This window comes from Carcharodon carcharias, chromosome 23, assembly GCF_017639515.1.
Source record: "Carcharodon carcharias isolate sCarCar2 chromosome 23, sCarCar2.pri, whole genome shotgun sequence".
In the NCBI taxonomy this organism is placed as follows: domain Eukaryota; kingdom Metazoa; phylum Chordata; class Chondrichthyes; order Lamniformes; family Lamnidae; genus Carcharodon; species Carcharodon carcharias.
In genome coordinates, this window is record NC_054489.1 from 6,099,575 (window position 1) to 6,127,294 (window position 27,720).

The following is a 27,720-nucleotide window of genomic DNA, read 5'->3' on the forward strand; positions in this document are numbered from 1 at the left end:
AATCTTATAAATACAACAAAGACGTAAACAATAACACAATCTAAAATAGCTAAAGCTTAAATAGGCAGCTTCATGTTGTCGGGGTTTTTCTTTAAGCTAATGATTATTAGCTGAAGTAGTGCACACGGCTTCAATATCCTACAGCAGTATTTCAAAACACACACACACACTAGAACATTGATCTATGAACTTCACATTAAATACTTGTACAATAATCCACTTGAAACACCTAGAGTGCTACACAACCACATGTATATATCTGGTAAAAAGTTGGAATACTCGTTTTAATCTACACCTCCATACATTTGCGTACAATATTGTTTATCAAACAGTAATCAGTAAAATTTGTTCTGCTTCTCACACCCGCACTATTTAAAAACTGTCTACATTTTTCTATTCATTTCCCCTCGGGTTAACGTTTTGTGTTTTAAATTATTTTTTATTATTATTGATCCTTTTCTTCGTCTTCTTTCACGTCCTTCTCCTTTGGAGTTTCTTCTATTTCGGATTTACTGCTGGGAAACTTGTCTTTATTATTTTCCTTCTTCCATTTCATTCTTCTGTTCTGGAACCAAATTTTGACCTGCCTCTCGGTCAGTCCCAGGGCGTGTGATACTTCGATCCGCCGTTTGCGAGTCAGGTATGGATTGAACAAAAATTCTTTTTCAAGTTCTAGTGTCTGATAGCGGCTGTATGTTTGCCGCCCCCTGCGCCGTCCTGCAGCTACTAGGAATGAGATGGGAGAGAAAGGGAGGAACCAAGAAAGAAAGCTCAATGAGGCTCTGTAGTTGTTATACGAAGGATTCTAAAACAAGATTGAAACACTATTAAATAGTATTCAGTACCGTAGGAAAAATACGCCATAAAACTGCAATAAAACTACAAACAGCACGCAATATACCACACTTAAAAAACCGCTCCAGGATCATTAAAGTATAAAGTAATTTACAAGGTACTGAACTTTAGAATCATAAAACACTAAAGTTTCAACGTTTCCTTTATTGGCTCAGGAAATGAACTTTTCTATGTTTATACATTTGTGCGTGTGTTTTATCATTCTCCTTTCTGTCTCCCTCTTTATTTCTTGCTAGCCTATACCAAAGCCTCACCTTGCGGTCTCATCCACGGGAACAGCTGTGTTGGAGATGAACTCTGTTCTGAATTCTCTGCTTCTTCTCCTAGGCTGTTCGCCGTCGACTTGCAGTCGGGATATTGGATCAGTTCGGCCTCTTGTTGGGCGGCGAAAATTGGCTGTCTTTGCAGGGCATCGTAGCCGTAGAAACTGCCGGCATCCCCGTGACACGTCACCGCACACGGGTTTTGTTGGTACGCGGAGGTGGAGAGAGGAGCTGCGCCGTGGTGGTAAAAATCCGGGATCTGGCCGGGATGTTGGAAGCTGCCACCGGTGCCGGGTCCATAAACTACCGTGGGTCTACCGCCCAGGTCCTGGGCGAACCCACAGTCATAATAATTGGGGCGCAGCGTCTCCCCACTTTTATACTTGGAAAACAGCGAATTCACAAAGTAGGAGCTCATTGGGATAGACCAGGATCTTTCTGCTCAACGGAGGGAACTTAGTGTTTGCTAATCAGACAAACAAACAAGCCAAGATCTTTTTTTAAAAAATTAAACCTTCATCTTATTGATCTCAACAAATAGTGTCCTGGTATCACATCTTCGTGAAGAGGTTCACTCATAAACAGTTTTCTGTGATTTACTTCAGCCCAAATGAGTTGTTTCATATTTTGCCGTCTCTTTTCATGATAATTTGCATTTATTACCTCAACCACGTCCTATTGGCTTCGCTTACTCCGTACGGACACTGCACCGCGTGAAAAGGGAATGGTGAGAGAGAGGGAATGAGAGAAAGATAGAGAGGGGGGAATATGCGGATTAATATATTCAACCATGTTCATTACCGGGATATCAGCCGCTTTACAACAGATGAAATACATACGCCACCAAAAGATTGATAAGGGGAAGTATCCACGCTGTTCTGAAGTAAAGGATAGACATTCAGACGTTAATTTCCAAACCATTTAATGAGAATATGCGTCTCTTTTAAAGGTCAGAGTTACATCAACAAGACATGTACAGTACCAAAGCGAAAATCTAATTACTATCAACTTTGGATCTAATTGCTATTTTTCCTCCCAAGTTATCGCAGCGTAGCGACAAGTCCAGGAGTAGACAAACGCAAATTATTTGGGATTTTTAAAAATGTTTTATCTTAAGGAAGAGGGAAATCTGGTGGTATTTAACAATTTAATGACCCGTTTTCCTATTATTAATAAAGCCTTTTATCTGGTACTTGGACGGACCATGGAACAGTAACAGTCATCTGAGAACTATAGGAAAGAGATTAAGGAACTATAAAGCGTAATAAAAGCACAGCCTGTTATTGTTTATAACATGCAGTGAACGGCAGTTAGTGCTTTTACGAGAGGCTCTGTGCGGAGCAGTAAAATATAGGCTTTCTGAAGAGGGCACTCCATCCCGCTTACTATTTTAAATATGAAACACTTTTTATACAAAACAACTATTATTGTCTATTTGTTATTGGATGACATGTTATACCACAAATTTGATCAAATTAAACAAGTTTTGGTTTCCAAACCAGAGGTTTCTTAGTGAAAGCAAATGCAGTCATTCCTAATAAAGGTTCATGTAAGGTAGCACAAAGCTCGCTAAAGACGCGCATTAACTTGCTTCGAATATATTTTCTCTTTAACATAGTTTGATAGATATGCATGAAGCTGTATATATATATATTAAATGTATATATAGCTGAAATCATCGTCAAAGAGTTGACATTACATTCTAAAATGGAGTAGAAACTTGAGGGAAAGCATTGTAATCTTTGATTATATTTTCAAACTGACCATTTAGTTTTAAACCACTAACGAAACACCATAATAATGATTTATGGTAAACCTGCATCATTTTTAAGCTTCATGGTTTATTGGTGACAATTGAAAACAAGCCATTTCCTATCTCCAAGTCATAAGGAATCGGCTATTGTCATGCCGAACCAGTCTCCTTTGATACTTTGATTTTGTGAAGAGTAGTCAATATAATTTACAATCGATCTGTCTCACCTTGGCAGGTCTCCCGAAGCATAATAAATCTAATCACGCATTTCAATTATTTACAAATGGCTTATTTTGGGTTAGCACTCGGAATGCCCATATATAAACATAAGTCTCATCCAAATCAGCAGAGCTTACGCCTTAGCCACAGTTAAAAAGTTAGTCAGTTAGTTAGAATGCCAAGTGTAAATAAAACTGTCGGGTATCAGTGGCAATGCGAGACTATTCAAATATTAACACAACTAACACGTACTATAGAACAATTTTGTAACTTTACATATTCCTATACTGATTGTGCATCTTTCAATCATTCAGTCTCTCTACCTACCTATTGTTAGTTGATCTATGCATCACTCTGTCTCTCGATCTATCTCTAGTATATATATATATATATATATGTATAGAAAACATCCTACATAGTCTGTCAATAATTCCGTGTTGCAGAAACACTGGTGATTCTTGGGCTGCAGATTTTCATTCCATTCTGTAATATTATGGGATAGCTCAGCTGGCGAGAACGCATTGACGTTGTAAAAATATCATCCACTAAAGTTATTGAGTACAGCGGAGATAGTAAAACAATGAAAAGCAAGGATAAGAAAATGTTACTAACTTCATGCGCCTGCAGCCTGTGAAATTTGGTCAACTGGTCAAATGAACCCAAATAAGATAATTGTGATAAAAAGGCGATTGAATGCCTTTTAAAGGGGCGATGAGGGGTGTGAAATACCTCATCAATATAAAAAAAACCGATTCCATTCTACGAACGTTCATGTTTGTAAATGATTTGCATTTTTTGTAAGTAGCATTGGCCTTCTGAAAAAATTCCGTTCGCTGTAGGACTGAATGAACTCAATAGTTTAATAATGAATTGAAACGTTTCTCTTGAAAACTTTGTCATCTCTGGCTACCGGCACCTGGAGCTTCTCTGACTCTGTCTAAAATATTTTAATTTGATTTTCTTTGTTTTCTCAAGATTAAAGGACAATGTCCCGTTTGTAATATTAACTTTTACTTTCGTTTTTTGGGAATGGTATTTAGTTTCATGGTCTATATCCGCTTAAATTCCGTTGAAATTTGCCTCGACCTTAACGCGATTAGCGCTAAATATAACGGAACAGATGCTACAGTTTAATGTGATAAACAAAATAATTGATTAAAATGTGCTATTGGTGCAACATAGACCAACCAGATTCTTTATAACATCGTGAAGTTATCAAAAAAAATGCTTTGTTAAGACGCGATCAGCTAGCGCCGTCATTGTAACTCGTTAATTATCTGAAGATCTTTTTGAAGTTTTTAGAAAAAAAAAGATTTCTGACGACAGAAGTAAACAATATCTACAACTTGTCGGCTGTCCGGTCGGCAAGGGCCCACGTGATTGCTGTTTTATTAGGTATTACGGCCATGACGTGCCTTAAGTGGCTCCGCATTGTTTATTCAATATTGTTTTTCCTTGTATTTTAATGTGTTTAATCTCTTTATCAGCAATATGATTCGTTTAATGGGTGTGATTCCATTTTGTTCGAAAGCGTTCAAACATATTTCCTAAGTTCAATTGTAAATGCATTCACATTTCGTAAATTTCATTTGAAAATCTCTTTCTATAAATCTTTCTCATTGCATATAGGTACACACACACACATACACACATACACATATGTACACGGACAAACACATACACACATGCGAAATATGATATTCCAAGTACCTATCATGAACGTAGGCACATTTAAACATACACATTCTAAGGAGTTAGTTGCAAATTAATTCAGAAAATAAAGCTCCTTCCATCGAGTCTGTTCACAAATGGGTTTCTATAGATTTCTTCTATACTTGCAGCCGAAGCAGAGTTAAGCACTCTATTCTTCTGATAAATATCAGATAAATAACCTATCTCACAGCGAGATAGGATATCATATGTGTTAATACTGATGCTTTAATTTCATTTTTCATTCATCCCTAACTGCTGACTATTATGGAAAATGGGGTAGCACAAGTATTATGGATATATTTATGTATCTGTGTATCTATACTTAATCACCTGAGATATTATTGATACGTTAAGCAGACACAAAGAATCGCACTGGAGTTTAATCTAAAATTAATAGAAAGCCGGGCATCTGTGCATAAGTGAAAACATTACCAACTTTGTCAGATTTGACATCTAAAACCACAGGCATGTTATGTTCCTACTAATGTGCTATACATAAAGGCACAAAGGTGGAAATAAAGGGATGTAGACGCGCGCAAGCATCTTCATTCATGTGCGCACGTAGTACGCAGGATTGCAATTGTAAAACGGTAATCTTATTTATTTTATGTAACCTGAACTTATGTCTTTAGTTCTTGGGAGTATCATGTGAAAGCTTTAAAGAGCCAAAAATAAAGTATACCAAAAATGTTTTATATTTGGTGTCCTTGTGTTGAATTCTGTTTTTAGTGAAATTAAAGGCAAACTGATATCTAGAAAAGTATATAATTGTGTAAGAAAATGAGGCAAAGAGAAATACTATAATAGTAAAAAAAAACAAGGTCAGGGACAGAGAAAGAACAGTCCTATTGAAGGACAGTCTTGCCTTCATTTGGTCAAAATTCCAGTTTTGTTCTTACATAATATTATAGACAGTTCAGTTCTGTACAAATCCTATTACATGAGGCAGTTACATACATCCTTTCAGTTATGTATGAAAAAGCACTCAAGCTTGATTTAAATACCGAGACAAGCAGATAAAGGGGTGGTTACCTAAATTGTGCATGTTTTAAAATCATGCAACAAATAAAAACGAAATCAATAAAGTCTGAGAAAGAATAAATCAGCAAGGTCTGGGCACTAGTCTGGAGGAAATGTCCATGCGGATGGCTATTATACTGAAAATGTGTGTGTGTGGTTTGTTGAAAGGAAGACAGTCACACAAACAATAATCAATATCTGTACAACAGTCGAGAATGGATTCAATCTAAAGGTATGTGCCCTGAGATGTGAGAAATGTAACGGGCTTGAAACTTCATTTGGAAGCAACGCATCCAGAGATTTAAATGTCCACTTCGGATATTTTTTCTACATAACATGTCTATAAACAAGAAGTACAATAAATTATTTTCCCAATGCATGCATCCTTTTTAAAAATCCAAATGCAAATCACGCACACACTATGTCAAATGTTTAGTTGTGTGAATGTACATTTAAAAGTGCGAATGCCTAACATTTTATATATTTCCCGAGTGTAGCAAACCTCGTGATTTCTCTATAATAGGACCTTCTTTATGTATTGACGTTAGCCCCATAATGTGGACTATCTTGCCGCAAACGGACGAACATATCTTTTCTGCTGTCTTCTCAGGCTTATAATGCAGTTTGAAAATTATAAAACTGCATAAAACGTCGCCCAGATGAAGACATTACCATAGAGATAAATTTCAAATTAACATTAGGGACGTTTTGCAGCCAAATGCTGAGCAAAATTGGGGCAAAGCTTTGTAGGATTTAATACATTGTATTTAAAGAGGATCAAGCAAGGGAGGCAGGGGAAAGTGAAATGGGAGTTGCATGCTCCTTTATATGAGTGTTGTATCTCTTGAATCCCAGGTTCTTGTACTAATGTCTGCAAAAATCGTCATGACTAAGTTTGGTGGAACAATGCTGCCACCTACTGGAATGATGGCGAATTATTCAGGACTTTAGGAAAAAACAGGGTGAAAAAGCATTAGCAAATATGCGCAAAAGGCGATAAAATCTGACTATAAAGAATTCATTAGACCCAAACCGTGGCAAAGGAAGAAGGTTTAAGCTCTTCAATTCCATCGACAAATACAATCGGAGACAGCACCAATAAACCACATCCTTGGTGCCGTGCTGCAGTGGATTGCTAACAACCTGAATTCCTGAAGGGCAGTAAAGGAGGGGAAGAAGCAAAAGAAAAAAGGGAGGGAAAGAAAGCTTTCAGAACCCTATTGTCTCCGAGTCCGACTCTAAACAATTGGGCATTCTGCTTTAGAATAAAGTCCCAAGCATGGGCGCGGGGTTGTAAACACGTCCAAAGACCCTACTCCAGACGTCTCGCCAGACTCTGTATAGCTTTTTATTGCAGCAATTTCTGGCAGCCTGAAATGGTTAGGAAGTAGAACAAAAGAGGGCGTCGCTTTCTTTAGAGTCGAAAAAGCATGTTGGTTACACCACAATATTCACCGCGATTTTCCTAAACAAATCCGTTTCCTATATATTTCCCTTCAGAAATAAAACACAAAGCCATATTTTTATTGCTTGGCACCTCCAGTTGTGAGTTTAATTTAATAGGTTCTGAAAGTTTTCCCTTTGCTGTGTTTGTTTTACAGACGTTCAATTCTTAACCTTCAGAAATTTATACCCTATAAACTTTTACAACGGTCATATTATTTTATTGCAGCACACCACACTGAATTTCCTGTAATGACAGACAACTTCCTAACTCCTCCTCCACCGTGCTAGGCTCATTTTTGCCTCCTCCTTTAAAGTGTTCGTGTCTCTTGTGTTTGGAAAATAATGTTGAACTGAAAATAGCTGATATTATATTACTTCGAACATACGACACGCTGATAAAGTAATTATTTTATTCCAGCCCAGTAGAAGTTATTTTAAACAGTCACATAACCTTTTTCCCTGATATGGAGATATTAAAATATCTAAGCATGGATTTATTTTTAATATGGACATGAGACACCCATGGCAGCCCTTTCACTGGACTAAGCTAAGGAGCAGGCTTTTAATGTGGAGAGCACCCTTCCCTCCCGTCCAATTATCCCTTGTTGCGTTGTCAACAATAAGATAGCAACAAGGAGTGTAATGGACAGAAATGCCATCTACCATGGACATCCGACGAAACTGATCAACCTTTATTTCAAAATTGCTGAAATAGGCATCTTTTTGGCAGAGATTTGCACATAGGAATGTTATTTTTGTTTAGAATGTGTTTAAGTTAAAGGCGTTTCATTAAAATGCCCCATTAGTTATCTGTGGGCAGATTTTGTATGACATCTTCTAGTTGATTCTGTAATATTTGATTTAGTTTTTAAATTTTGGTTTTTGTCACATATATCAATGGAATACTTGGCAAATAGGTTGATAGGGTTCTGCGTTCATTTATTTTAATCATCTTACAATTTTCATCTATAATGTCTGTGTGTATACACCTATATTTATATTTGCATAAAGATACATATGTGCATACATATGTAGATGGATAAATAGATAGACAGACAGACAAACAGACGGAGTATATATACATTGAATAACAATATTTTAATAATAAATTATTTTTACCTGCTAAAAAGGCTGGTCGACTTAAACCTTTCAAAGAGAGTAAGAGTGCTGAAATAATGCCTCATTTGTTTCAAAATTCAACTTAAATGGTCGACTGGTCGACTGAAGAAATATTAATTAGCATATAGATTATGATAGTGAACAATGCAAGTAAAGTATCAGAACATCGACAACAGGTTATGTTTTCTTCTTAATAGTGTATGTGAGTTCTTTTAGAACATGTAATCTCCTTCATGTGGAAAGACATGAAGATTCTGCTTTTGAATTCCCCATGGCAATTTATATTATTCCAAAGCTGCGATGCTTATCAACGTGTGCAAAGCAAGAAGTAATGAGCTCACACACTTTCTGATATGCATTGGGCAATAAAATATGCAAAGTAGCCAGCAAATAAATGCGGGTAGAAGTTTCGTTTATAATTTATTTTATGCAGAGTTAATGAATGGGTCAACAGAATACAAAACCCAGGATATTTCAGATCCTCTAATGATAAGTACATGGATAACAAGTGAGCAACTTACTAGCTGTCGACCGAGGATGAAGTCCGAATTTCTGCGTTTTGCATCCATACCAACAACTTGAAGAATATGTCAAATTCGACGAGATTATCTGGTTACGATTACTTCATAAAACGGAGGCATTTTGATTTAACATTATTTACGGGTTCAGTTTGCCTAGTTTTATGCTCCTTCTCTGTAGTTGCATGCATGCAGCCTCTCTGTGCTTTTCTATTGACGACCCGCCATTGTGTCCAATCTTAAGGGAGGATTTATCGGGAAAACGAGATAAAAATACTGAACTACCTCTTGTCCCTTGTTCGATATGATCACTGGCTTTGCCCCCAGAAATTGTCTCGTAGTTTAGCAGATAAATGATTTGGTTTTGTTCAGATTTTAGGAATCGACTTTAGGCTCAGGTTCCTAAATACGTCTGTTCAATGTCTATAATTATTCATCGAGTTTAGTTAATAAATACAGCGATTCCCTTTGTTTTAATAGGCCTGGTTCTCAGGCATCAGTCACGGAGAGAGGTTCACATTCACAACCAAGAATGAGGCAAGGTCACGGGGAAAATCCGTTTGGAATTTTTTCAGCAGCTTTTTATTGTCAGCCGTTTTTAATACATTCACATATTTCCATCTAGTGATTGCGGCGTTAGGTGTACAAAGAAGGGTGGGTTCAAAATATTTCACATCATCCAATGGGTTTAATTTATTATTATTATTAGTAATAAATCACATTAAAATAGTGCAACCGCGCGCTGCTGATGTCGGATAGCTCCAGAAAACATAACTAAAAGTGAAGGTCACCTAGAATTGAGATTTTTTTTTTAATGCAAAATAGTTAGTTCATTTGCCTTAAGTGTAAAATCTGCACAAACCTGCAAAACACAAGAATATAAACACCAATTCCACATCGGACAGAGACAGGAACACTGAGAAATATTTAACAAGTTGCCACCAGGAATGTTATTGTTTCTGAAATTTATTCCTCTGAGCTGATCCCTGTTGTCATCCTCCTTTTATGTAACCTGTTCAGCAATCATAATTCACCATATTATCCCTAAACAGTGTTTTATTTCTAAAGCGTCATGAAATTCTATACGACAAACCGTTAAATTTTCGCTTCGACAGTTGAACGTGCTTACTACAACATTAGAACAACTTTAAGAACGAGCCACGTGGTAAAAGTTACCCTTAGTTGTACAAACTCTTAACAAAGGTGCTACTAATTTAAACCTTAGGAGCATCGAACTGCACATTAATACAAAACTGCCAGACCCACACTGGAATACACAGACTAAGGGTTACAGAAATAGAGACCCTAAGGTAGGTCATCAATCGGTTTAAACAGTGGTCACAATTCCATTGAAGCAAACAAATTCTCAAATCAAAGAGATAAAGGAATCGGGAAAACAGCGCTTAAACCAACCGCAATATAATATGTCTTCGAAATGGATTATAAACATTCGTTTTTGCATGTAAACAATTAAAAAAAAAGGCGTGTTAAATCATTGGGAACAATAAAAATTAAAAATATATATTTAATTGTAGGTTAAAAGGGTCCTTGTTGCAAAGCGTTGCTTTGGAACGCGGTCCATCCTGGTCCCGCGACAAAGGCCAACGCCAAAGCATTCACAGAAATTGCAGCAATTTATAAATAACACGAAGTTTCTTTTTAAGCCGTAAGGAGAGAAAAGGTGGCGGGAATAAAAGCTCGCTGCTCTCTCTGGCTGTTATAGTGGATGAGAATGAGAGGAAGTTGTATCTCTTAATATCCTGCAATAAAATCCTTTACACGTGACTCTATTCCCTGAATGAATGCACTAAAATGTTCGAAATAAATAGCCGAATTGCTGGATGTTTAAACCTTACATTCTGGCCATTCTGTGCTGTGGAAGCATGTTGGTTTTCTCAGAACTACAGTAAGGATATATTGCAGTGACAGCAAAAACCGGCTACGCGCTAAAGTTTAAACTCAAAACTAGTCACTCGAACTCTTTTACGTGTTCCTTACTGAGTCTCTTCATCTTCATCCTCCTGTTCTGAAACCAGATTTTGACTTGTCTTTCAGTCAGGTTGAGAAGGCGAGCTACTTCGTGCCTCCGGTCCCTGGTGAGGTACATATTGAACAGAAATTCCTTTTCCAACTCTAGGGTCTGATATTTGCTGTAAGGGCATCTTTTCTTCCTTGTCGACCGAGCGTGTAACCAATTTGCAGAAGGATTGCCTGAAGATGAACGGAGGAAAAAAATAACCAGATCAGAATAAGACTTATATTGTGATCATATTTTCTCAATGCACTTTTAACATTGCAATTGTTATGGGGGATACTTTCAAAATTATGTCGATAGAATTGAGATAGTGTGTGTGCTGTACTCATACTCCTAAGCGTTTTTCCCTCAGTGAAGAGTATTACCAAACTGGAAACCTTGGGCGCTCTGGGTTGGTTTAGGTTTATTTTTGTTGTTCATTATTACTTATGCATTTAGGAAGAAAACTAGAAGGCCCGATTGCATTGTACAAATTGCTTTATTTCTGCCTATTCTGTGGCTTCACATGAAGATGGTGTGCTGCACATTTTTTTTTGTTCACAATTCTTCAGCAGATTAATTCAAATAACAAGAGGGAATACGTTTTATTCATTCATTAATTTATTTATTGCCTCGTAGAAGACAGACTGGCAAAACCGTCATTAAAGGTTTGCAGGTGGTTACTTGTGTAACCCATAAAACAGAACGGAGGCGTATAAAATAACAAGCAATATAAAACCAGTTAAATACTTGTGGCTAAACTGGAAGCAAACTGCCTTTTAATTGGAACCTTATTTCAGTCGCGTTTTTGCGTGAGGTTCGTAAACTACTTTGATTCTGAGATAAATCAAGTACATTTCCCAAGCAACTTACTTTGTTCTGATGCCTCTTTGTCTCCCTTCTCTTCACATATACTGTCTTCATAGCCCGGCGCTTTCCCGGAGCTAATGGTTTCGCCCTCCAAATATTCGCCATGTAATTTTTGGAGCGCTGCTGGTAGGGTTTCGCCGCCGTGACCCGCGAGTACCTCCGTTTTCAATGAATCGTGACCGCTGGAAGGCATCCCGGGTACGGAGACGGCCCTGGGGGTCGAGTCCAACCAGGACCGCATGTACCTGCTATCAGGCTGAATGGGGTGAGACTGCACGTATGGATGGTACAATGTGGAGACATTGGCAGAGGACTGAGCGTACACGGGGGTCCAAGAGGTACCGAACACGGGAGATTTCGGTTGAAAATTACAAGCAGGAAATTCGGGGTGCTCGGGGACCCCCGGCTGTCTGGATACTATATATTGCCCCGAAGTAAACTTTGTTGCGGCCGATCCGTCGCTTTCATGACTTATAAGTGAATCGACAAAATAGTTACTAATAGCACCAGAGATCGACATTATCAAACATCATACACTTCGATTCATTGGGAAATTATATGTAAGACGAGAAATTGTTCTCTCAACTTCTCAACTAACAAAGTAGAGTTAGCTAATATGTTGTGGGCTATCTGCGAAACGATTGGTTAAAGTTTTCATGAGGCCGACAAAGCGACAATAAAACGTAAATCAATCCGCAAAGGGGGTTAAACAATTAACATCGCCCCCTCCCCCTTATTAAATACTTTTAAAGGTGAAATTGCGATTAAACAACGAACAGTGCCACACTTAATGTACATATTGTGCAACTATGCTTAACAATACCAAATGTAATCAACTTTAAAAGACAATCTTTTAAGGGACTATTTTGCTTCCTAATTAATCTTATCTCGGGTGACAAATTCTCACACCAGGTCTCATAATCGCCAGTCTTATTGTTACTGTTATTTTCTTAAACCTATAACATAAGAAGTGTTAAATGCAATCAACGTAGCAGATAATTCTTGTGATATTGCCTTTGATAGGTAGAAGAAACTGGTGAGGTTGGCGGTTTGGAACGTCCAGATTTCAGTTACTAATATTAGCCCGAGGTTTTTGGTACCATTGAACGAAATATGCGTGCGTTTTGTGAGTAACAACCGCAGACATTGTACAGCAGAGATTGGGGTGAAAATGCACATCACAAACCGCGAGAAGCTATTCCGTCACATTTCCTTCAAATTTGAATTTGCACAAAAGTCCGCAATTGAGGAAGATTAAAACCAATTGTATTTAAGATAGTTTCTCGTTCCAGCTACTGCATTTCCAGCCAACAAAGTATTTTTGTTCCCATTGTGATCTTTTAAAGCTCACGGTTACATTAAAGATACGTTACATATTGTTCTGTATTACTAAACTGCGTGACTTTAAATTACTCACAACACTACTTTATAACAAAGGAGAACGGAGAACCAATCCTTAAGCAACATTGACCTAGAGTGAACGAGTGAATAATTATAGTGTATTAAAATTCTGCATAAATTGTCACAAGTTAAGTTAAAGCCACGTCTTCCCTTGTTATCGTTTCCATCTGTTTTAGGAAACGCCCTTTCCATGAAAATAAGTGCCAAGAAAGGCATTTATGTCGTGCAGCTAGGGAGAAACTCTGAATGGAAGTTCTAAAATCACTTTCGACTAGTGAAATGAGCAAATACTGACAAAATATCTGGGTAACGGAGGATTTGTACAGGTAAAAAATCGTTCGGCTATCCAATTTACAAAACCACTTTCTTAATGGAACTCATTAATGGAAACTAACAATATTTAACTTTGCATTTAACAAATTCATTTAGGCGCTTGAATGAAAAAGCTTGATTGATATAATTCAGCTGGCGCAAAGAAGTTGGTTTTGAAGAGGTTTGGATATTAGTCAAGCGGCAGGACGAGCAATGGCGGAGGCAATAAGAAAAATTACAACAAGTGGTGAATTGTTTATATGCACTTTTAAGCTATATTTTTATCAATATTTAACCTTATAAAATTGATGAAGCAAAATGTGTTGTTCAATTCGGGGAGGGATTAATTTAAATATAAATAGTTGTTCATTTCTTTGGACTCAGGAATTATTCGACTAACATTTGTTTTAATGTTTGGACTGTTGTGCTGACAGGCAGTGGGCTGTCAGGAGCACTGCTTTTTTTTACAACAGTGGCCTCTATTAAGATAGCATTAGTGAACATATAAGTATTGAGAAAGTCATAGGCTGTTAACATCTGAGCAATCGTTAATGTGATTATCCCGAATCTCTAAAAGAATCCTCCCGTGGTAAAAAATATATTTTTAAATACTTGCAAGAAGCTGGCTAGGCTGTAAGCCTCTATGATGCGACTACCATTGAGTATATCCAAATATTAGAACAAGTCAGTGCAAAGCTTCACCCATGCGCTTAAATTGGCTGTTAGCATCATGTCATATGTATTTCTGAATATATACATATCTGTTTTGTATTTTGATTCGACTTGCTTTGAATGGCATTGTATTAAATTAAAAAACAACTCCCCTATTCTCTTATTCCGCCTCTTTGATGGTTTCAAAAGTTTAGGGTAAACGAGACTAAAATTGATTTGACACCATTCTACACTTCAAGAACTTTAAAACTTGTTCTTAAAATCGGTAAGATGCTGAGAGCTATGTTTCTGTATTACGTGAATATTATCTAGCCTAAATAATTAAAAGGGAGGTTATTTCAACGGAAGACTTTTGCATTATAGGACCTGCTAGACTGGCAGATCTAATCGGAAAATTGGCATCAAATGGATGTTTCAGGCAGCAGTAAAATGTCATATCTGCAAATGTTGGTGATTGTTGTATATATATTCAAACATTAACATTTCGAGATGTAAATATTCAATAGGGTCCTTTAAAATCCATTTATAGATATTTATTTCTGCCGAAAGAAAATAGATTTTCAAAATACCACAGATGTGCATTTTCTAAAGAGCTTCATCTGTGGGAAGTATAAGAAAATTAACTTTCGTTATTTCATGTACCAAATAAATTATTTTATCTATTTTCTCACAGTGTGCCGAGTTATCCGCTCATTTTCTTTGTAGCTCATCAAACTGAAAACGGTCACTCTACTGTGCAAATTATTGCTCAGAAATACTCGCCTGTCTTTTAACTCAGTATTTTAAGGGACAATCTGACGCTAGCACCGTCTTTGCTGGAATTCTGGATATCCAGTGGACTCTTGAAATGTTCTCCCTTTACAAGTAAAATACGTCTTCAAGGCATAACCGCAGTTTAAACAAATTGCTTAATAACATACAGTTTCACTGTCAATAAAGTAAAAATCTGCACTCCTAATCGCTTAGTACAATGCATAATTCTGTATTATGGAGTGAATTAAGATAGGCGTTTTCAAATATTAGAGGCGGTGGTATCTATATAGGAGAACAGATACAAAACTTAACTTGGGCACGAAGAATGGGAATTGAATTTTAACAGTAATATATAGAAAGATCAGCGACCACATTGCTACATTCCTAGTAACTTTGCTTATATACTGTTACAATAATACGTTTATATGTTTTTATTAGGGAAAATTATTGGGCTTTTCTTGTAAATTTCGAATTTATTTATATTTTAAAGGCCTTTTTAAAAAAGACATATTCGGATCTCTGCCAACCCTAAAAATGGAGTGGCTCCAAACAACAGCAACTGACATTATGAGTAGCAAAAGACCCGTCGTTCGGGGTCGCTGCAGGCCATTTGGGTGGAAATACCACACTTATATTTAAAGAAGGAGTTTCAACTTAGGCCTAATTATACAAGAAGTAAGACTGTTTGCTCTTGCCTCCACAGCACGTTGTGCAATATTATCAACTTTGTTAGTTTCAAAGCAGTTATAAACGGTCCAACATTCTTAACAATTAAGAGTTTATTTGTTGCATTCTCCCCTTTAGTTCAATTCATAATCCATTGGAAATATGCAGATAAGCAAGAAAACAAATCAAACATCTTCACACCAAATAGTATACAGCAGATGGTGAAAAATGGCAATCAGCTACAGTCTATAATTGGAACATTCTCTGGCATCCAATTGTTGTTAAGATGTGAATTCATGGTTTTCCTTTTTCCTTTGATGAGGTTCTATTCTACAAATCACTCGGCGGGCTAAGTGACCGCTATGCGTGTATCGCTGCGTGTGTTTTAAACAGTAGCCGATACTTAACTTTCAAACTGACAGTGAAAGTGAACGAATTGAAGAACATCGGCGCAAACTCTCTCAAGTTATACTTTCATATATGAACTAAAAAAAGTAATGAACAGATGAAGGCAACACTAAAGCTTCCTCATCTAGAGGAAAGAGTCCAATTGGAAGCTTGCGTTATGTTTATCTGCAATTGGATGCCTCCAGTTAAAAATCCTCTGCGATTTAGTCAGATGCAGCTAACTGCAGTAATATCGAAGCGGCTTCTTTTATTTAATATAAAGTAACGTTGTGATAGACTGAACAACCATCGTTAATGATTGAGTAATATTTACATTATCATTTATAACTGGGCACATTGCATTATAACAAAACAAAATCATACCGTTATTGAAAGACCTTGACACTGGGGAATGACCCACCAGTGTGCAATATTTGTTTTTCTTCAATCATATTTCAAGAGTACAAAAAGTACACGAAAACTAAATTAATATGATCCAGAAATAAATCGTATTGTTTATCTGCTCACTTTCATCCTTGCTTGGTGCATTTTCCATTTGCCTGTTTTTAAAACCTGGGGTAACTTCTTTGATGGATGTGGACCGTGCAGAAACTAATTACTTTATACAACTGCGCAGGTTACCTGTCTGTGTTGCTAACCAAACATCTATCTATTTACTATTCGTATAATTGATCGATCTAACTCTGTCTACGCAGTTAGATCTAAAGAATGGAAAATCGCATCCAACAATTATGTTGCAATTCCAAAATTATACGTTTAGCAGTAGAAAAACTATACATAATTTGAATTATTTAAAACTTTACCATGCTATTCATACATAAGAACAGTTATTTCCGATCCATCCATGTATCGGACAGATGGGCAATTACATAGATGAACACTTCCGTTAATCTGCAATAACAGCCCGCGCTAGGCATTGCTAGTGGCACCATCTTCCATTTCTTCGCAATATTTAAAATGTTTTGTCACAGAAACCATTCCTTCGGGTAGTAAAATACCAGAGGTTCCTCTTTTTAACTAACATCCAAAAGTTTGCGATGACAATAACTGGAGTAATTCAGGCAGTTTCTTGTCACTGCGATCAAACAGAAGCCCAACAACATGAAACTACCTAAGTCACACAGCAGTTCCATTTCACTTGCACCATAGACTGGCCCTAACGAGTTGAATTCAATTGAAACGCTCAAATAAAAACCATCATTGTGAAATATATATATATTTGATAGGCATTATTCTTTAAGACATAATTAACAAAAAAGCCTCATGTTTCGAAGAAAGGAAAGGGAGGGAAGATATTTTGAAATCTCAGGCGGTTTCAAAATTGGTTCTACCTCGGTTTAATTGTTCCAACAGGAAAGATTGCACCATTTCAGCCTTGCTTCGGCGAATAAACATTAGAAGCTGAAGCAACTGGCGTCACTGCACTACATCATTACCATGGTAAAGGGCCAAAGTTTTCACTTTCTAACACAGTCGCTAGACTGCTGCAACAACAAATTTAAGTGAAACCAAACATTCCATTTTCTACAAAGTCAATGTGGCTGTAACCAGCCTTAAAGAGTCCTGGCAAAACACCGTTAAACGTGACAACAATGCCCTACCATTTTCATCATGTTTCCCAAAGTCTTGAAAACAAATTTGTACAACAGTTAGCGAGTTTCCACTAGAAGTTTGTCGAAGAAAGAAAACTGTGGCCATTTTCCTGATCTCAAAGCTATGCTGTGTAGCATGCCGCTCGGAGCCAAACTGCCCAAGTCCAACAAGTCCTACATGACAGCAAATTGCCAAACATATTTACAAGCCATAAAACTTTACAAAAGCGGACGTGGTCGTCCTTGCTGCATCGTCAGTGCCCACAGTCAGTTACAACCGTCTCGATGGTATTTAAATCACCGACACCGGATACCAAATAAATTTCAAACTGCAGGGTTTTCTTTAGGGGTGGAAGCATCGGAATTCCCTGTCCTTTTTTCTCAACCATCAACTTGTCCATTTCAGGTCAATTTCACGGGTTCACAATCAGCCAACCAACGTCCATGATATATACGAGCCAGACTTAATGAAAGAGCTACTAAAGAGCAAATGGCCGCAACAAAACTTAACAGACTTTTTGACATTAAATAAAAGTATAAAGAACTACAGAAATGCCAAACACAATTTTATTGTTATATTTAAATCTGCATTTTAATATTAGCCTGTGATAAGGCCCAGGAAATAATGCAACCAATTTAAGACGTGAAATATACAGAACATGCTATTCAGAAAAAATGCCACACTTATTATGCTCCAATGAAAGTGAAATATTGCATTTAAAAACGTTTTTTGTGAATGGTCCCCAAATATTAACAGTTCCATTCATGCCCCTCTCTTACAAGAGTGTTGTGCGGAGATCAGTGTGCATAGCAGTAGACAACATGTGATGGGCACAACCTTAATAGACTTTGGTATAACAAGTTTCTTTATATATTTTTAAAAATAAATATTGCATTTTACCTGACATTACACATTTATTATCTGAAAATCTCTATCTAAAAGCACACACGTCAAACTAATTGAGAGGACAGACCACCACAGTTTGTCGGGCAATTTGATGAACATTTAAAAGACACATTATTCTTAAGCACAAACACATTTTAATTATAGTGTATAATCTCCACCAAGGCTGTAGTTCACTGCAAAGAAGTATAATCGATACTCGTGGTATGTTAGAAGCTGGGTTTTAACCGGTTGCTGTAAATGTACTTTATTTATCCAGTAGAATTTCAAACCAACAATGACTGATTCCCTCTAGGACAGTGACGAAGAACTCGCCTGGGCTTTTAACTATTTTAGCTTGCCGATGTGCTTAAGCTGCAATTTTTTATTGTGAGCTCGTCTTAATTTATTGGTTCCTCACATTCCATTCACATTTCGATGGGAAGCTTTACGTCACATCTCTAGTGTGGAACAGAATGAGAAATGAAATCATAAAATTGAGACTGAATCATGTTAAACACCTCCACTAAAAATTGGTCAATAGCAGTTTTCAATGATAAAATCAAACTAATAGCAGGTGGGAATTTATGCAAATGTTTTTCCACTTGAGAGATATGAGCCAGGTGTGCGGGCTGATTCATGAATATTTTAGCCTTTTGACCTTAGTCAAAGGAACACAAAAGCTGCATAAGAATCTGCGTTTTCATAACAATTGCAATAAGATCATTAAAAAGTGTTCTATCCTGATAGTTGTTTCTTTTATTTAAATGTTTATGTTAATCAATTTGCATTCAATTAATGTTTTATCGCCACTGCAAATCTTTACTTAATATAAATCTTCAGTTATTAGACGTTATTTAAAGCCGAATCAACAGTAGAATATTTTGTTCACCTGCAATACACTCAATTAATTCCCAAAACAATTTATTGTGGAAACGTTTTACGGTGTTTTGACGTGAACGACGCTGAATAACTGCAAGCATTATAATCGCAATGAAATTTACATGCAGTTTTTCATAGTTTGGTTATTTCCATGTACTTCGATTCAACCGTTGGTTGAGGCTGTGCATTTATCAGGAAAATAGGGTTTTATTTAGAATTCTTAGAAACATTTTTAATAATAAAGTTTGTACTTAAAATTAAGTTGGTAAAATTGTCTTCTGAAAGTACGTGACACCAACGAAAATAATTGCACGTTGTTTGATATTATTGTTACAATGCCCATTCGATAATCTACATAAATAATTATTCTTACATACTAAGAAGCAAGAAGGATTCATGATGAGGCGACCATCTATGGAAATGAGTTTTTACCTTTACGTCCTCCCATAACTTTAAGAAAAGCGTTGTTTTAAGGCGAATCATAATGCTTCTATCCATTAGTAAGCACTAATTCAAATTTTACCCTTTGGTAGACCGAGTATTTCCCATAATTATCGACATCTAATTGCTTCAATATGCCTACCTATTTTGAGGCTAGTTTCTTGGTATAATTTAACAAGTGCTTCACTCTCGTGCGTGAGGTATGTCTGCGCAGATGGCGTATTATAATAGGTGTTGAGTTCTCTGGTGTCTATTCAATAAGAGGAAGCGGCAGACGTTAAAATGATTACTTTTGTAAGCATAAAACATAATTGTGGTACTAACTATACATCGATTAAACCCAAGAAATAGGACAAAATGGATAATGCAAGTCAGATTTTATTGCCTTTGTGGAACATTCTTCCAGTTCCTTTCGTCATAATTAAGCGATAGGACACTAAATTATCTGATGACAATTAATGAACTTGGCCAGTAAACTAGAGTCGTCAGACTGTGTTCATTTTCAACAGCAAATCAGTATCTTTTTGTTATGTTAGTTATTTTGAACTTGCAAGCCCTTCATCCGGCTATGTCCCTTCTCCTTTGCTGGCTCAGTGTTGTTCTAGTGACTAGACTTCTGAACTTGCAACCTCTACCCCTCCCCCCAACCCCATCAATATTGTTGTAGCACTCGAATTGCTTCAACGAGACGCTTTATACGTCCACCGTCTCGTATATTTTTGATTTAAAAAAACACCAGCACTTTCTTCAAATGGGGAAAGTAGCCGATATTTCTCGAACTCTGTGCTCTCTGCTCATCTTTTTCAGTTTCATTCTTCGGTTTTGAAACCAGATTTTGACTTGTCTGTCGGTTAGATTCACGCTCCGGCTGATCTCTAGGCGGCGCTCTCGAGTTAAATACATGTTAAAGAGGAATTCCTTTTCTAGCTCCAGTGTCTGTTGCTTGGTATACGGGCAGCGTTTCTTCCTTCCGCCCTTCGCCGACAGCCAGTTTATCGTATTCTCAGCCTTTGTACTCTCTGTCAATCGGGAAAAACAAATTGTCAAACGACCTGCAGAATAAAATGGATTCTGTTCTTCCTCCCTTTCTTTCACCACCAACGAGACCATGGCTCAGGGATGGCAATAAAGTATCCCAATTGAGAGCGGGGAGGGGGTAACATTGTCGGCACATAGTCAGAAAGAGGAATGTGAACCCTTCATGTTTTATCCTGATTCTCATTAGCTCAGGCTGTTGTTTCACAACGCAGCATTACCTGTTCTAATGTAACTTCATGTCGAATCAAAATAAAGAGTTCCAACAACTTTTCTTAAAGGGGACACCTACACATGGACAAATAACTACAGTGAAGGCCTAATTAAGGTTTGATCGAAAATGTTATTTCTAATGCAGGTTGCACTAATATTGATTTTAACGATGCAAAGCAATGGAATAAGGTACGGCAGATAACGTTACAAAAAGACATGGCTGTCCCGAAAGCTTCATTGCAAACATATCACTGTGTTTAAAACACGGTTAGTATAGCTTGGCCATGACAGACAACTGTATCTCAAATTCTAATTAATAATATTAATTTTCCGATAGAAAATGCTCACCTAGGTTAAGATAAACGGAATTATTCTCTGGGATATCTCAGGCCATTCAAACTCCTATTAACTTCCAAGCGTCAATATTGTGTCCAAGCGGCCTTATTGTGAATTGTTTTAGAACAGAATTGTTGCATTGCAAAATAACGTTTAACCCCTATAATTTCACCTATATACTGGTCTTTCACTTAAAGGTTATGAATTGTGCAAGGGAGGAGGGGAAATCGTTTGACGAACAGGGGGCAGGAAAGCACATACATGGGTACAGTTGCTGTCAGCAGAAAGTCATGAAACTTTTTATAAAGCTTCTCCACGCTTTTCATTTTGTATTATTTGCTGAAAGTCTTACATCCTTTTGTTAATTTTAATGCAATAATTAACGCATTTTTATACGATGTTTTGCAATTCACCATCCTATTGTGAGCGTTGTGACGAAATGCTTTAAGCTGAACTGTTTCCATATAACCTTTTAGACTTATACGTAGTTTAAAAAAAAACATGTAACGCGATCTCTGAGGTAAACCTTGCTATATATGATACAAATGTTATTCATGCATCCAATATCGCTGTAATAAATTGAAATGGTATGAACCAGGAGCCATTACTGACCAAAAAGGTCAATATATCCAAACTGTAAATACAATTGCAGGGTTTCTCAACATGCTCACAGTCCGTATTGATAAAACATAAGCTGCTTCAGCTCCTCTGCTACTAAAAAGTATTTTTCTGAAATCCTGTGGTTACAATAAAACTAGGATTTAACCTTTAACATTTCCCGGTATGGTGGGCCGAACGTCGGTGCTATATTTTTTCATGTTCCAATGTTAGCCCAGTTGCAAGTGCGGTAAACCGCTAAATAGGTGGTTTTTAGGATAGAAAACATTAAATGTAATTTTGTTGAGGGAAGTTACACCCTCACATAGAACACACTCTTGGCTTTATTGAAAGGGTTTAAGTTCATGGAACAGCTGGGAGATAGGTTTCTCTCCACAGGCGCTGTTAGAACTGCTGAGTTTTTCCAGCATTTTCTGTTTTTGAATAGGTTTATGCATTCAGTTACTCTAAGTAAACTTACCAAACTAATAACCTCATAAAGAAGCGGCCGATATAGTTAAAATTTTCGGCCCATGCAAGAAACGGCATAATTCCTTACCGGCCAAATTTCAATCAGGTTCAGAGGGCTATCTGAGTATCACAGTTCAAAGAGCCTATAAATGAAATAAAAACAGAAAACGTTGCAAATAACTCGGCAGGTCTGGAAGTATCTGTGCAGAGGGAGAAACAGAGTTAACGTTTCAGATCGTGACCTTTCATCAGAACGACCTGAAACCTTAAGTGGATCCCTATCTCTCCACAGATGCTGCAAGGCCTGTTGTGCATTTCCAGCATTTTCAGCTTTTCTTTTAGATTTTCAGCATCCGCCGGATGTTGGTTTTGGTCTACACATGGCCAGGCTCTTGTTTAGAACTCAAGATGTTATTTTGTTTACCATATTCAGTGTCAGGTCACAATTCCCTAGTTCTAAGTGCATTCGTACAAGACCTTTCTACCTCTTATAGTATTTAAAGTCAAGAACTTGTAACTAACAATTGGCAAACTTTAACGGCCGGCCTTTGAAGATCCAGCGGCATATTTGGGAAGTTCCTGATGTTTGTTTTGGCCATCCGGTGGCAATGCAGATATGCGAATTTGTGTACACTTTTCAGGTTAATAGTTTGTGGGAAAATACGTGAAAGACAGGGGGTTTAATTATTATATTTCCCTTTCAAATGTGCCTACCTAATGTTTCAAAAGGTCCACAATGAAAGGAACTATATGATAATCAGTCTGAAATCACGCTAGGCTCCTTCAGATAATTTTCTTTTCTAGTTGATGCGTTGTCAATTTGTTTTTTTTATGCTGTGAGTGAAAGTTGCACCATGTGTTACATTTTCTGTTCAAATACCATATCTTATTGGAGTGGCTCCCTAGATGAACATGGTAACTGCGTTTTGTGAGTACATAGGCCTGAATGCATTTTAAATGCGGATAATTACTCAACAAGACTGAAGTGACCGGAACAGCAAGGGCTTGGCAAAAAATGCTATCCTACATAACCTGGAGTTCAGTTTAAATATTAAAATGCAAGTGTATACTATATTTTAAGCGACCTGCTAATTATTGACTGATTGAAGGATGTTAAGAGCATGCTGTAAAGTCTTATTGTACAACTAGTTATGTGCATGAACTCTACTATCGGGTTTTATGTTATAACTGTCCTTATTATTTTGTAAGAATAAGATGTACTGTATAGAGAAATTGTGTGGAAATTAACTGATACCTATGACTTGCAATAACTTTCACTTTGTTGCATACAAGTTCAATTTTAAAAACAGCCAAAATCCCAACTCAGTATAAGGCCTCCATCTTTATTAGCTACTTTGTGCGTCATTCGGTTCTTTGTGTGAAGCTGACGTTATTTCAATGCAGCAAAGATGGCGGAATTGTTGTTGTCGATGAGTGTAGCTTTTCTCCTAAGATTTTTGTCATCCATCAAGAATAGAAATTCCATGGAAGTCAAATAAATCCCTGAAACTGGACATATCAACTAAACTGTGCAATAAATGGAACACAGCGGTGATATGTTACAAATAGTTTTTTTATAAGTACTGCCCAATTTTATTGCACTATACGGAATTAAAGTATGACTAGGATTAAGTGCTTCCTTAGAGATCAGCTAAATGATAAGAAAGAAACCAGGAGATTCTCTAAAGTTACAGAGGAAATACATCGGTAAATCCTAACAGTCACCAATCAAGCTTATATGTCAGATTGAAATAAATGTTACCAATTCAGGATCACCTAGTCTGTGATTTGGGTGATCACTGCTGATTTCGTCCAGTTGCTATCAAAAATGCCATCGTTGCGTCCATATACAGTTCAAGATGTGTCAAGAATGAAACACATAATTCTCCCGTCCTAATTGAGAGGTAATTTAACTTCTGAGGTGCTCTCTGAATATATCCCGTGGGGCAAGGGGCACCTATGCCTCTTTACAATACTTTGCCTCATTTTCAAAGTTTAACGTGTGCTTAACATGTCCCAGATTTGCATAACAATAAAAGCATTTGTATGCCCCCATTGTTGCTTGATGCTTAGTACTTGAACTGTTAGGGATTGCAACGCTTTTACAAAGTGTTTGCCGACTTTTATGTAAATGACGTGGCCTTGTTTCGCAGTGTTTCATTATTTTATGTGTGTGAGAGTAGGTGGAGGAAATCCTTTTTGGTGGATCCAAGTTAATTATAACTTGCTCCGAGCTATTGCATCCTGGTGTTCATCCACGTCTTTCATCGTGTGTAGCGGCTCAGCATTGGCGGGGTGGGGGCGGTGGAGGGGTTAGGAACTACAGTTACTTTTTAAAAAAGTTTTCCCGGAAAATACAGAAATGTGGCTTAATAATTACCTGTCAGGCAACAATTAACTTCTGAAAGAATCGGCAAAGCGCTACCAGTAACTGTTTTGATATTCATCTCATTTCTCGTAGATTGTGTTAGAATCAGATCACAGCAATCGGAATTATCCACACCTACCAGGAAATAGCAAATGGAGTACCTCGGATTGCAAATGTGCATGTCGGTTCAATTTGGTTGCCCCTGTGGTTCTTTAATTCCTAATTTACTCAACAGCGAGTTTTCATATATTACCGCAATGCTTCTGCAGCGCTGTGTGATGTAATTTTTCTTAGGTTCCATAATCTAGCTCCATGGCAACAAATAGAGTTTAAGTGGATATCACATGGTGCCACCAAGCTCAATTTATTTATATGCAGTATTTGGAATTCATAATTTCATCTTTGGCTTGTTTTAATACATGAACCAATCATTGATAGACTGTCGCTCGAATGCTTTGTTGCTCACTGAATGTCAGACTCAAATCCAATATATATCAACACCCACGATTATTTATTTAAAATATCGCTGGCCACCAATGCAGTGTTTGCATCAAAACTTCAAACCCGAGCACTGCTTGTGGTTTCATTTATAAACGTATGTTTTTATGAATGCCTGCATAAACTAGCTATGCTGCAGTGTTACCCACCCACACACACGCACACATACACAGCTGTTTGTGTGAAGATCCCTAAGTACAAAAGATAGACATATTAACGGCAAGGATTATTAATTAACCGATCAGTTCAATCTGTTTGCCTTTGTGTATACGTGTAATTATATATACCTATACACATATAGATATGTCCATATAACAGAATTATAATTATATGATATATGCGCAATTTTGTGAACATTTATATATAATTACATTTACACATAATCATGATTATATATTTATGTTCATAAAGCCACTAAGCTATATGAATGAATATAATTACATAGTATTTTCCGTTGTAAAGTAACCGCTAGTTTAATTGAATGTGTACTTGATATAACTGCAGTTTTATGCTTCCTTCTTAAGTATGCCTTGCGTTTGATAATTCTTATTTGTTTTTGTCTAGGTGAGTTGTTTATATTGGGGACTTTTATAGCGATTTCTGCTGCAACTAAGGAGTGGCCTTCAGAACAGGAACCATCCGCTGTTTTGATCTTTAAAAGGGTCACTTAAACGTGTTTGTAATTTACTCTGCCGTAAGGGGCCTGTCCTATAAATTACGCAAGGTATTAATTTGTACTTAGGGATCTTTGTGCTGGAGACAAAAAGGCTCCTTTATGACCTGAATAAAGTCACCTTGCCGCAGATGAGAGTGCTTGCCTGTGTTCCTGCTCCAACTGCCCTCTAATTGTTTCTCTTCCTTTCGTTCATGATTTTACCCACCTTTCATTTCCTTCTCGGGAAGGGGTTTTTCCGCGCCAGGAAACTGTAAAGAGGATGTTTCTTGTACAAAGGTACTTTCTCTTCCCCCTGTATCCTTTCCCGGGACTCCGCGGCCCTGATCTTTTGAGGTGCTCACTTTTAATTCTTTTTCACCTGGTTTTGAAGAGGACGACGTAGCGAAGGAAGAAGTGAAAGAAACACTGGAGTGAATCGAGCATGGAGCAGTGACTGGCTGTGGCTGGTTGTACTCCGTCGGTTTGTTTGATGAATAGCTCGGTTCTGAACGGAAATAGCTGGGCATGGGAACCCTGCCACTGTCATTTGTGCAGGTTTCAGAAACCACCCTCGGATAGACTGAAACCTCAGAGTGCGTCTTCGAGTGCTTATCCCCGTCTAATAAACAATAGTTGGCTTCTTCCTTCACGCTGGACGTGAAGGAATAAGTGTTTATCTGCTGAAGTCGGCTGGTGTGGTTGGGTGGTGACGAGTTTGCCCACCCTGCCATGCCTGGCACGTACTGATGTGGAACCAAACCTATACCTTGCTGGCTGTTCATCTCCCCTTGTTTACGATGTGCTAGGCCAACTTGCCAATTCTGCACCCCGTAGCCCTGGTCCGCTCTGGAGGACAAATAACCCCCAGGACAGTAAGGTTCAGCTCTTCTGGAGCAAATTAAAGACTTCACTGAAAACGAGCTGGAAGCAGAATTCTCCGAACATGACATAGCTGCAGCTTAATTTGCTGAGGAGGGGGGAAGGGGGAAAAAAGGTCTTTATCAAACTGACATTTCACTTGGAGTCCTCAGAAGCCGGCTATGGACAACTTCCTCCCAGCCGGCCAATCAAAATCCCAGCAGCCTCTGCAGGCTCCGCCTCCATCACGGGGTTTTGAAATGAGAAGAAAATTGATGTATTTGTGGGACTCAGAATCACCCGGTTATTGTGACAAATACAAGCTTGTTAATTCAGCTTTTATAACCAAGTTGGAGGGAATCCCCTCCTGGTCGACAAATGCACACTCACCAGTTCAAATGACAGAATTACATTTTCTGTGGCAAAATGAAACAGAAGAAGATTATTATTTGTAGTTTTTTTCAGACAGTATGGCGACAGCGGGAACGCTAGGGGAGCTCTGCGCTTTTTCCAAGTTCTGTCTTGTGGTAACCCATGACTGAAGTAATGGTTCAGTGGAAATAAAAGGAAATCCACCAGTAGAAACATTGTATTAATTTTCAGGAAGAATAATTGTGACACCTTCAGGAATATCTGCATATATAATAACGCGACAGATAAATATGTACATATAAACTAATTAGAACAGCTATTTGCTAATTTATGGTTTCAATAATGACATAAAGTCCTGGCAGCAACAGCATTCTATCGAATGGGCATAGAACTAGGAATTAATTTTAGATGAAGTTGAATTTTATATTTTTGAATATGTTACACCAACATGACTTTGAAAGTTGAAGCTTGTTTTATGTGCTAAGGGAGGTATTTCCCATATAATGATAGCCCTGGG

At 37.5% G+C, this 27,720-nt stretch overlaps 3 protein-coding genes across 4 annotated transcripts; all 3 read right to left on the reverse strand.

The window, feature by feature from the left end:
- Positions 1-284: 284 nt before the first annotated feature.
- On the reverse strand, positions 285-1,536 carry hoxb8a (homeobox B8a). Of its 2 annotated transcripts, none has more exons than XM_041173365.1 (2): positions 1,110-1,536; positions 285-723 (listed from the first exon to the last, which is right to left on the reverse strand). In XM_041173365.1, exons 1-2 carry the CDS (start codon positions 1,534-1,536, stop codon positions 446-448), a joined length of 705 nt encoding a protein of 234 aa, XP_041029299.1. In that variant the 3' UTR covers positions 285-445. The 2 variants fall into 2 exon arrangements, with proteins under 2 accessions (XP_041029299.1, XP_041029298.1); XM_041173364.1 differs by having other exon boundaries at positions 285-726.
- Positions 1,537-9,469: 7,933 nt separating this feature from the next.
- hoxb9a (homeobox B9a) lies at positions 9,470-12,535 on the reverse strand. The gene is made up of 2 exons (XM_041173363.1): positions 11,794-12,535; positions 9,470-11,117 (listed from the first exon to the last, which is right to left on the reverse strand). Exons 1-2 carry the CDS (start codon positions 12,308-12,310, stop codon positions 10,876-10,878), a joined length of 759 nt encoding a protein of 252 aa, XP_041029297.1. The 5' UTR covers positions 12,311-12,535; the 3' UTR covers positions 9,470-10,875.
- An 8,012-nt stretch (positions 12,536-20,547) lies between these two features.
- On the reverse strand, positions 20,548-26,977 carry hoxb10a (homeobox B10a). Its single transcript, XM_041173786.1, has 2 exons — positions 26,200-26,977; positions 20,548-20,819 (listed from the first exon to the last, which is right to left on the reverse strand). The coding sequence occupies exons 1-2, from the start codon at positions 26,921-26,923 to the stop codon at positions 20,548-20,550; spliced, it is 996 nt and encodes a 331-aa protein (XP_041029720.1). The 5' UTR covers positions 26,924-26,977.
- Positions 26,978-27,720: the final 743 nt, after the last annotated feature.